Source organism: Cinclus cinclus, chromosome 7 (genome assembly GCF_963662255.1).
Source record: "Cinclus cinclus chromosome 7, bCinCin1.1, whole genome shotgun sequence".
Lineage (NCBI taxonomy): Eukaryota > Metazoa > Chordata > Aves > Passeriformes > Cinclidae > Cinclus > Cinclus cinclus.
Window position 1 is genome coordinate 12,370,264 of NC_085052.1, and position 11,188 is coordinate 12,381,451.

General features: G+C 50.8%; 1 protein-coding gene across 1 annotated transcript in view; it reads left to right on the plus strand.

Moving 5' to 3' along the window:
* NT5C2 (5'-nucleotidase, cytosolic II) overlaps positions 1–8,103 on the plus strand; it is a 60,236-nt gene extending 52,133 nt beyond the window's left edge. The window contains exons 10-18 of the mRNA XM_062496273.1: positions 1,094–1,177; positions 1,938–1,979; positions 3,131–3,238; positions 3,564–3,630; positions 4,220–4,390; positions 5,247–5,298; positions 5,494–5,554; positions 6,068–6,244; positions 6,467–8,103. Of these exons, the coding sequence (XP_062352257.1) occupies positions 1,094–1,177; positions 1,938–1,979; positions 3,131–3,238; positions 3,564–3,630; positions 4,220–4,390; positions 5,247–5,298; positions 5,494–5,554; positions 6,068–6,244; positions 6,467–6,718 (1,014 nt within the window). The 3' untranslated portion in view covers positions 6,719–8,103. The remainder of the gene's footprint in view (positions 1–1,093; positions 1,178–1,937; positions 1,980–3,130; positions 3,239–3,563; positions 3,631–4,219; positions 4,391–5,246; positions 5,299–5,493; positions 5,555–6,067; positions 6,245–6,466) is intronic.
* The last annotated feature ends 3,085 nt before the right edge of the window (positions 8,104–11,188 follow it).

Sequence of the window (11,188 nt, forward strand, 5' to 3'; positions counted from 1 at the left end):
GCACTACATGACATTTAGTACTGATTAAGCAGGCAAGAAATAAACATGCTGATTTGCTTTACTAAATCACAAAATAGATAAGGCTGTGACTTCTATTGTAATAACCAAAGGCAAAGTGGAAAGTTCAGATGCAGCCTTTATTCTGAGCCAGTGAGCCATATGATTTTGTATTGATGTGCATAGTTTTATACGTAAAATATAAAAGCCAGAGGAAATGTTACCAAGGTGAACACACTGGCAAAGCTGATGTTGTTTCTTTCAGTGGTGAAAGCAGCTGTGTTCCCTGCCCATGTTTTTTTGCCCAAGCAAACCTCTCTTTAAAAAGCAACAGTTGAGCATCTTTTTAGCCACATGACAAAAAAAGTTACACTTAGCCATGAGGGAAAGATCCTGAAAGACTCACCGGTGTCTAGTCTCTTGATAACCCCAAAATGTGTGTTCAGCACATCTAATTGAGCAAGCTCCAGTGGTTCCCTTACTCCTGCCACCTCTGCAGTGTGGAAGGCCCCTCTGGACCACTTACAGAGTAAGTATTTTTTAGTTTAGATGAGCTCTGTGGTAGTTTATCACTTTAAAGCAGTTAACCTTGTTTCTAGTTACACGCCTACAGAATTCTTAGGTAAGTGTTCAGTGAGGTAATCAGCTATTTTGGCAATGGACTGAGATTTCAGATTCAATAAAAATAGCCCCAGGAATAAATTCTCCCTAATTTGAGGTTGGAATTATAATGCATTCCAACTTGTGGCTCGTGAGCTCAGATTTCACCTGCCTCTGGGCCCATTTCGGGAACGGACTTGGAGCTGGAGCAGATCGGTGGGAGCAGCACAGGGTGCCTGGCACTGTGGTTGGCAAAGGCACTGCAGCCCTGCTGAGCCCTTCCCCCTCGCCTTCCTCCCCTGGGCTGTGCTCTGGAGGGGTTACCTGGATGGACCAGCAGCTGTCCTGGCTCTGGCCAGTGCACAACACGTGAGTTTCCTTGCTCGATGGTTTGATTTGCCTTGTTTTTGTCTGGTGGGATCATAGTTGAGTGTTTTTCCCGTGATAAATGTCTGTAACTTTTGTGTGTGACTTGGATGCTCCCCTTGGCTTCCAGGGGAAGCTGCCACTGCTGCTCAGCCGCATGAATGAAGTGGGGAAGGTGTTTCTTGTCACAAACAGCGACTATAAATACACAGACGTAAGTGCTGCTTGAGCTGTTGGGTTGGGATATCATGGAATAGGCATAAGCCAGCCAGTCATTTGGAAGGGTTTTGATTGGACATCTTCTGGTGGAGAGTTGTGTGATTTCTAATCCGTGTGTAGGAAGGGTTAGTGGTGGGTGCAGATGAAGTCTTAAGTAGTCACTTTTTGTTGTCCTGGTTCTGGTGCTGAGCTAGTACAGGCCTGGTTTAAGTCCCTCTGTGCTTCACTCAGTTCCTCAGTAATTCAAAGGCTGTAAGGGAAAGTGATACCCACTTTTGGATTTTAGCATCCTTTAAAATGCAGACTTTCCCTTTCAAGTGAGACAGATAGTCTGAGTACAGACAGGTCACCAAACCAAGATTCTGGAGAGGTCTGAGACCCAGAAAGAGCTGTCTGCTAAGCTGAGAAATAAACACACTTACTTCCAGCTCCAGGTGAACGTCAGGATGTTGGCAACACTGCTAATCCAAAGATTTATATGCCATTTTAAAGCGTTGCAAGATATGACTGAAGCAGTGTGCAGTTTTCTGAGGCAACTGTGTTATTTGATTTTATAATTATATTATTAGTGTTTTGATTCTTATCATTGTCCTGTACCATTCATTTTGTCTCTAAATCTTATGCTGAATTCTGTGTAAATTCTACAAATAAAATTCTGTAATGTGAAAAGATAAAATCAGAAAAGTATGCTTTTATAAACTTCACAAATAAATGTTTAAAAGCACATATTTGAATATTTTATTTCTCTCTTTTAGAAAATTATGACTTACTTGTTTGACTTTCCACATGGACCAAAGGTATGTGAATTCTAGACTGCAGTTGCAGTAGACACTGATGTGCCTAATTATCTGTGTAGCTGGAAAGCATTTTAATCCTGCTTCATCCGCTGCATGGGATTAGTTGCTTTAATCTGGTTAAAATACACTTGCTGTTTTGTGTCCTGTTTGAATGGGATCAAAGCAAATACAATACAACAAAGAGAAAAGGGGCATCATCTGGTCTCAAATGATAATCTGTGTTAACGATAACATTATTTCAGTGATAAAACATTTCAACTGTGGCATTTTGTAGCCAGATTTCTTAGAAATAAGGCTGAGTGGTTTAGACGTTGTTAAAAAAGCCAGGATAGAAAGGAAGTCGTTTAATAAAACAGCAGAAATATTTATGGCTGATTGTGCTGTGCCTTAATTAAACTCCAAAAGTTTTAATCAGTTTTTTTGTTGTTGTTTTTGTTTTTCTGAGGTCAAAACTCAGCCCTTCAACTTTTGGAGAAGGGTTTATGATACAAATTTATACTGCTCTTTTAGTCTCCCAGTGAGAGGCCATCTCATGTTCAAAAGATGTGTTCTCACACTGCTTTAAAAGCAGAAGGCAGCCAAGAGGGAAATTTTGAGAGCCTAGATACTCCCCACAACTGACAGCTAAAGAAGCCCCTTGCTGTGGTCTTGATCTCACAAAGTGTGGAAGTGTGGAGCAAAAGGGCTTGGTATCCTTTGGGCAGGGCTGTGATTCAAAGCCATGCTCTGTGGAATAGAATCCAGGCATCTTCCCGCTCTTGGCAAAAATGCCATCATGGCCTTGTAAGTTGAAGCCATGGAGTTGCATGTGTCTGGATCTGTGCAGGATGTCACCTTCAGGAACAGTGGCAGGGTGTCATTTACAGCATCTTTTTACATGACAGCTGTGCCCTCAGTGCTGTTCTCCTGTCTCACGCCATGTCCTCAACCCCCACTGCTAGGACTGGGATAGGATGGGCTTGTGACAAAAGGGGAATGCTTTAGGAGATGGTGCTGGCAACCCAGCCTTGTCCCATGGGAAGCATGAGCTAAGGGATTTTGATGGACCAGCAATGTCACAAGGTTCTGGCTATGGACAGTGACACTCCAGTGAAATTCCCTGTGGTTTTTTGTGTCATGCTTGATTCTGGGGTTTGTTCTTGCCTTTGTAGCCTGGGAGTGCCCATCGGCCATGGCAGTCTTACTTTGACCTGATCCTGGTGGATGCACGAAAACCCCTCTTCTTTGGGGAAGGCACTGTACTGCGGCAGGTGGACACGGTGAGTGCTCATTGGGGGTTCCTCTGTGGCTGGAAGGGCTCCTGCACCTCCTGTATGGCATCTCTCAGTGACAATGAGCAATGCAGCGTTTGGACAGGACCTACTCTAGAGGTTGTGGGCTGGAATCTCCTCTTACTGATTCCTGAGCAACCCCATCACCCCAAGGCTTTGCTGGTTTCCCTAACATACTGCAGGTGACAGTAGGAAAACTACCTCTGGGCGGTTTGGGAGTCAGACAGACGAAGAGTGATGTATCAGTGGTGTCAATAGAAAAAGGATCCAGACCATCAGCTGTTCAGCACTAACACAACACCTCCTTCCACAGGTGACCGGGAAGCTGAAGATTGGTACTTACACGGGCCCGCTGCAGCATGGCATTGTGTACTCGGGAGGTGAGGCAGAAGCCCTTCATGTTGTGTGGAGTGGCTCTGACATGGCCCTCAGCCACTCCAGCTGTGTGCCAGGCAAGGTTGAGCTTCCCAAAGCACACTGTTTTGTGCCCTCTGCACACTGCAGAAGCTCTCCATGATCAGAGCTGCACAGTGCAGGGAAGAGATGGACCTGTTCCTCCTCAAATGTCCTTTTATTCCTTGCCAGAGAGGGTCTGGGAAATGCCTGCAGGGGTTTGTGGTGGAGGGGTGGCTGCAGCTAGCCCAGTGCGGTGTCCCCAGCTGTACTTAAAGGTGCTGCCACCAGTGTGAACATGTTTGGAAGGTTCTGCCAAGCCAGGGAAGGGCAGTGGATGGATACAAAGCTGTCTGTGACACCCAAGGCTCCATTACTCTCACATGGTGGGGGGATGCAGCATGGCCTCTGTTGCTGCCTTTCATGAAGGGATGTGCACAGGCAGAGCTGCTCCTGGGTGAGCTCCCAGGCAGGCGAGCAGTGTCCAGGGCAGCCATGGTCAAGCAGTGGAGGTTTCTGGGAGGAAAATGCACCTGTTCTGGTGCACTGTTCTGAGCCATGCCATTCCTCTCTCAGGCTCTTCGGATACAGTCTGTGACCTGCTGGGGGCCAAAGGGAAGGATATCTTGTACATCGGAGACCATATCTTTGGAGACATCCTCAAATCCAAGAAACGCCAGGGCTGGCGGACCTTCCTGGTGATCCCTGAGCTGGCGCAGGAGCTGCACGTCTGGACAGACAAAAGCGGTCAGGAGCCGGGCAAGCCCCTGGCCAGGCTTTGCTCTTGCTTGTCTGATGCTGCACCCCTGAGATCGCCAGGGCTTAGGGGTGCAGGGGAGAGATCACCCTGGCTTGCCACTTCTCCTTTTGGCCCTTTTCACTGGGTCTGGATGCTGGTGGCAGGAGCTGGGGTGCCTCTCTGTGGGCTGGCCTTGGGGTCCCAGGCCTTTCCTGTGCTCTTTCTCTGGCTATTTGTGTAATCAGCCAAGTGCTGCCTTGGCCATGAGAGAAGCTGCAGCTGGGTGGGGTTGAGTTGTTCCTCATCAGTAACCCCAGAACTTCTTCCTCCTCTGCACACATGTGGCTTTGGCTTCTATGTTAAAAAATATCTGACAATACCTGGGTTATTCTCCCTGTAATGCCTGAGCCATGACTGCTCTCCCATCTGCAGGGAGTCCCTATTCACCAGCTGCTTCCTCCTCGTTCCTCCCACTCCCTCCTCTGCTGCTCTGCCGCCAAAGTGCTGTGTGTTTCCCATCCTCCAGCGCTCCTGCTTTTCTCCCAGGTTTGCCCTTTGGTGTGTAAATAGGGCTGGGGGTTATGCAAGTTGCCCCGTGGCTGGTTGGAAGGCTTTGGTGAGAGCTGCAAAGGTTCAGCCTCGAAAACAAAAGGGCCAACCAGAAAACAAGCCCAAAGTTCTTCCTATGGCACAGAATGTGATTGACCCCTCTCACTGCCCAGAGGCCATGAGATGTGTCCCTGCTCCAGTGTCCCTCTACTGCCATGTGAGGGGAGTGGGCAGGGGAGTGGGTTCACTTTCAGCACTTTTCATTTCTATAGTTTAAACTTACCCTTTTCCCCTTTTCTTTTCTGGATTTTCCAGCCCTTTTTGAAGAGCTGCAGAGTCTGGACATTTTCTTGGCTGAGCTGTACAAGTGAGTGTTCAATTCCTGCTGCCTCTCCCAGCTAACGAGCGGCAATGACAAAACCTTGGGGTTGGGTTAATGGCACTGCTGCCCACGAGACCAACCTCCCCTCCAGACCAGCCTCCCTCCCCTGAGCCCCGTCCCACAGCATCTGGTTCTGAAAGACTTTTCACACCATGTATTTACCTTCTCGCCTGTAACTAGGCATCTGGACAGTAGCAGCAATGAACGCCCCGACATCAGCTCCATCCAGAGACGCATTAAGGTACCAATCATCAAAATCCCTTTTCATCCTTCTGGATCCCAAAGGGCTTAACAACCCAACCCCACTGCTCAGTCCTGAAATGTTTTGCTCTGCCTTTGGGTGGGCATAGCAGGCTTGGCAAAGCCACTTTTTCTCAGATCTCTGGTGTCACTGGCTCTCCTGAAAGGCAGCCTGGTCTGGAATAGGGTTCCTTTCCTTTTTCCTGCAAGCAGCACTGGCTGAGGATGCTAACTGCTGCAGCACAATGCAGTGGCACACAGACTCAGAGGGGCTGTAGCCTCTGGCCCAGCCAGCCCTGGGGTGCCAGCTTAGGGCAGTGCTGGCCCTGAGCCTGCTGCCACCTTCCTTTCTGTTACCCGGGGCACAGCACCACAGGATACAAACACAGAAAGCCTTGCTGGAGATCCTTGTAGGTCTCACATAGCCCCTAGCCCTCGGGGCACTCTGCCTCAGTGTTGTGGCTCTGAGGTGCTGCCTGCCTGGCCCAGGATCTAACCTGTCCTGTCCTCATAGAAAGTGACCCACGACATGGATATGTGCTATGGGATGATGGGGAGCCTCTTCCGCAGCGGCTCTCGGCAGACGCTCTTTGCCAGCCAGGTGATGCGCTACGCTGACCTCTATGCAGCCTCCTTCATCAACCTCCTCTACTACCCCTTCAGCTACCTCTTCAGAGCCGCCCATGTTCTGGTGAGTTGCAATCCCAGGGAGGTGGGCAGGGGTCCCAGAGGTGCCCTTGCTTGTGTCCATGATCACTTCCACAGGATGCAACAGCACATTGGAGGGTTTGGTGGCATTTGACAGACTGTAGACCAAATGGTTGCATTCTGGGGTTTGTTGTCCATGTGTCTCAGGGAGGCAGCCTGGGACTGGGACACCCCTTGTCACCTCCTCTCTCTGTTCCATGTGCAGATGCCACACGAGTCCACAGTAGAGCACACGCACGTCGACATCAATGAGAAGGAGTCGCCGATGGCCACACGCAATCGCACCTCGGTGGATTTCAAAGATTCTGACTACAAGCGGCACCAGCTGACCCGTTCCATCAGTGAGATCAAACCACCCAACCTCTTCCCCCAGGCACCTCAGGAAATCACACATTGCCACGATGAAGATGATGATGAGGAAGAGGAAGAGGAGGAAGAAGAGGAGGAAGAGGAATAAGAAGGAAAAAAACCCAAGTATTTCTGAAGATAAACCATGACTCTAGCAGTGATCAGGAATGGATTCTGTTGTTGGGGCCCTTGGGGTGATGGGTTGGGGGGTGTGATTCTTGCAAAGGCACGTTTTGAAAGTATTTGGAAACTTCTAACAAATTAACACTAATTAGGAGGAGACCCTTGTTTTCAGTTTTGCAGACGGTTCAAAAAGCTGATGGATTCTAACTGGGTGGTGCATTCAGATTGGACTGCCCGCCTGTGCTGTCATGCTACTCCCATTACATTTCGGGATGCTGCATGTTTCTGCCTGTCCCATGGTGTGTTTCATTTGGTTTTCATTTGAACAGTGTCCTGTGAACGGTTTTTGACATTTGTTACATTCTCTGTGGAAACAGAAGGGATGTGCTGGGCCCTGCAGGAGACAAAATTATCCAAATCCTGCTGCCTGTTTGGTTGCTGCCCTTAACTCTCTGCTCCTGGGTTACATAATCCCCTTTCCCCATGTTAGCCAGGGTGTTGCTGTGCCTTCCAGCACTCAGTTTACCTTCTGTTGGTGTGAGTTTCTCTGTGTAAGTGGTTTGACTCCTCCAACCATCATGGATGGCAGTGAGATTCCAGCTCTTGCACATCTGCTGCCATACACGTTTCACCTCGTAGCCGCTTGTTATCCTCTCCCAGTGTCTCCAAGCTCTCTCACCCTTGGCATGTGATGCATAATTTCCAGGGCATTTCTCAAACAGGTGAGCTGCACACTCTGTTCTCAACTCCTCCAGTTTCAGCAGTAAATATTGACCCAGGAGCCTGAAGCTGCTGCTTTAGTATTACATTAGTCACCCTGTGTTCCTCCTGACCTTTCTGTCCTCTCACCTTTAAGTGAAGCATCCCAAAACCAACCCCAGCCACCATCCGGAGTGAAAGGGCCTGTTGTGCCAGAGGCTGCAGGCCACAATGGGCCTGCCCTAAACTAGGAAACAGGATATGCCCCAGGGCCAGCCCCAGGGTGGGGCCATCCAGCAGCTGCCCTGGTCTTTGGTCTGGTGCGGAGCAAGCGGAGCCTCAGTGCCGGCCACAGTGGGCGAGGCTGCGTCCCTGGCCAAGGAGGGTGACGGCTGCTGTGTGGGGACTGGGGGTGTCCCAGGGATGGGCAGGTAGTCCTTGTGCCTGAAAGACAGCCCAGGGAAGGCATGGAGCTGGCACACAGCTGGGCAGCAGTGCCCTGTGGTTTTCCTCCGAGTCATGGGTGCAGCCTCCCTTACTCCAGCCTCTGCCGTTCGCTGCAAAGGGATTACAACGAGGGCCCTCTTGTAATGAATTTGACTGTTGTTTCAGTACCATAAACTCATTTATTTTTTTTCATTTTAAAATACCTTAATAGAGAATAAAAGAAGAAAAACCACACCACCAACATCTGAGCAGGACACTGCTGCTCTAGTGGCAGTTGTTCAAGTCAATAAATGATGATGTTTCTAAGAAATGCCTGGTGCTTTGCAATGTGTTGCTGAGACAATGAGGGCTGTGCTGGAGTCTGTGGGAAGAGATGGGACTGGTCTGTGGGGTCCCAGTAGGACGGGTGACTGGGGAACAGTGAGAGCATCTTTGGGAACTCGTCATGTGAAGCACTGGGGAGCAGTGTCAGTGGATTTTGCTGTAAGGGCACACCTGGTCCTCACATTGTTCCAGGAAGCAATGGTGGGCCATGAGGCTTCTGTCATCACCATCTATCAGCCAGGAAAGCATGGGGAGGGCAGAGAAACATTTTATCTTGGACACAGAGAGTGAGGAAGGGCTTTTTCATGGTGGGAAGGGGAACATCCCTAGACTGCCACCACCTCCAGCACTGTGTGTTGCCAGGGCTGTTTCCCACAGACATTACCAAGGACCACTTCCTGCCCCTCTGCCCCTGCAAGACACATGGCCAGGGTGGCAGCAGGGCACAGCACAGCCTGTGCTCACCAGGAGCTGCAAACCTGCTTAGACAAGAACACCCAGGGAAGGGCAGTGCTGCCACACAAGGCTGTGCCTAGCTAAGACAGGCAGCCCTGGGCACTGCTGAGCTCAACCCTCCCCTACAAACTCCTCATGTCAACCAAACCAGACCTGAGGAGGTCCCGCCCTCAGCACCACCACAGAATGATATTCAGTACCAGGGCCCAAAGTGCCAGACAGAAAAGCAACGCTAAATGACAACAGCTGGTGACCAACACTCAATACTTAAGGGATTGCTGAAAACTCCAGAGCACTGAGTCCCTGACACCTCAGTTTTGGGGTCTGCAGAGTAGCTAGCATGTACCCACAGTGAGGCTGGCTGCAGGAAGGGTTCCAGGGAGCTGTTCCTGAGCCCTTTTACCAAAGGCCATGCTGGACTCAGCTATGTTTAAACTTCATTTCTCCAAGTATAGCTACTTGAATTTTTTAAGCTTTAGCTCAGCAGCTGGGGGAGGCATGTGGCTGTGGAAAGGGAGGTCTGGGGAGCTCCATGCATTCCTCCTTCCCAATCAGTCACCACAAATAGCTCACTCCCAGCCCAGGGCTATTTCTGACTGAGATAGGGAGAAGAGTCCTCAAGGCTGGAGCAATGGAAAGTATTTGACCCTCACTTCATGGTGGGAAAATGTTGGGCAAATCCTGACAGACACACAGGCACTGCCTGGCCTTGTACTATCCTATCCATCCTGTACTGGCTCCACCACGAAATTGTAGTCACAAAGAGCCAGGGTGAAGCTCCTTGTCCTGGCTGGCACTGGGGACAGTCACAGCCCGTTTCCAGCCCACACCTTCCTCAGGCAGCTGCCCATGGCTGATCTGCATCAGGTGCTGCTTCCCAGAAGCTGGTGGCCTGGCAGTGCCTGTGTCTCCAGTCACTCTGCAGAGCCTCAGGGAAAGCTCCTGCTGCTCTCTCTGCAACCTGTCTCCCAGCCCAGGGACAGACATGCTTTACTTTTGCCTACCAGCAGTATTCTCTCCTGCAGCAAAAGCCTTGTGGGAGCAAAGTGAGCATGGGGGGAACAGGCCTCACCCCCTACCCCCAGCTCTCACTGACCTGATTTTGGGTTTCTCCCACTTTCCCCATCACCTTCCTTCCCTGCTCCATGGAGCCTGAGGGGGCTCACAGGGGCTGCACAAACCAAACCCTACCAGCATCAGGAACCCAAGGCTCTTAGCTACACCCTGCAGACACCAGGGCTGGGCACCGCCACTTCTGACCAGGTCACAGCCATCAGAGCTGCTCCCAGCTCCTCTTCCTTTATGCCACCTCTTCACCCAGCACAGCAAGACCCAGCTCAGTGTCAGGATATGCCTGACTGTGATGGAGGGTCCAAAGCTCTGTGCCACTCCCTGAGCATCAGCCATTCCAACCTCTGGCTCAAAGCCCCAACACAGCAAACATGGATAAAGAAATACTCAAACTGCAGAGCCACTGGTCCACCCTGGCCCTGCGCAAGGGCTCTTTCCCCCCAGGACAGCAGCCCTGTGGACCACTAGGCTGTGGAGCCTGGCCATGGCAGGAGGTACTCCTGGAGCCTCGAGGACACTGAACTCTGGGTACAGCTTTGGGCACTGGAGCAGCAGCCTGGACCTAGCAGCCAAAACCCATCCCACCTTCCCAGAGGGATCTGCTCTCTTACACCCTCCCTTCCAGACGTCCTGGGCTCTCTCTACCCTGCTCCTCTTTCCTACTGCTCATTACCACCAAAGCCAGCCCCAAAAGTTGGCCTCCACATTAATTCTACTCATGTCATGCTTGTAGCATCCCACCATCATGCTGCCAGGGACAGGTACACACAGGGAAGCAGGAGTCCTCAAGGACCTGCCACTCTGTCCATTATGGGGAGCCATCCTGCAGCACAGAAGCAGGGATGCCCAGAAAAAATCCCCACAAGGTTTGAGCAGCTGCTGCCCATCTTGCCAGCCCAGGGTTTGGCAGCTCAAGAGCTGAGCATGATGAAAGCTGGGTGCAGGGAGAGCAGCTATGAGGAGGCAAGGGCCTGAAGGATGGCAGAAGCACAGTATGGACACACAGAAAAGGAGCTGGTCCTCCACCAGAGCGAGCTGGAGGGGATGGTGTGCAAGGGACTAAGCACAGGCTCGCTCTCCTGCTCAGAAATGTCTTTGTTGCTGCAGGCTCCAACTGCTGAAACCCCAACATGAGGGGGAGAAGGCAGCAGCAGCCAAGTGCAGGGAGATGGACTGACTCACTCCACCAAACTTCACCCATCCCCAGCCACATCCCACACTGGAGACCCCGTCACACCCTGCCTGGCAGGAGCACACGCTACCGACAGACGCCATCTACACTTAGAGACAAACATGACCTATGGAGAATAAGTTGTAAATAAGGGGTTTTTATTACTGAAAGAAAAAGACCCTCACCCTTGAGGGAACTTCAAAAAGTCAGCTGATTGCCATTGCCACCAGCTTCCCAGCCAGCCCCTCATCAGCAAAGCCACCAGCACAGCCCTCCCCAGCTTGAGGA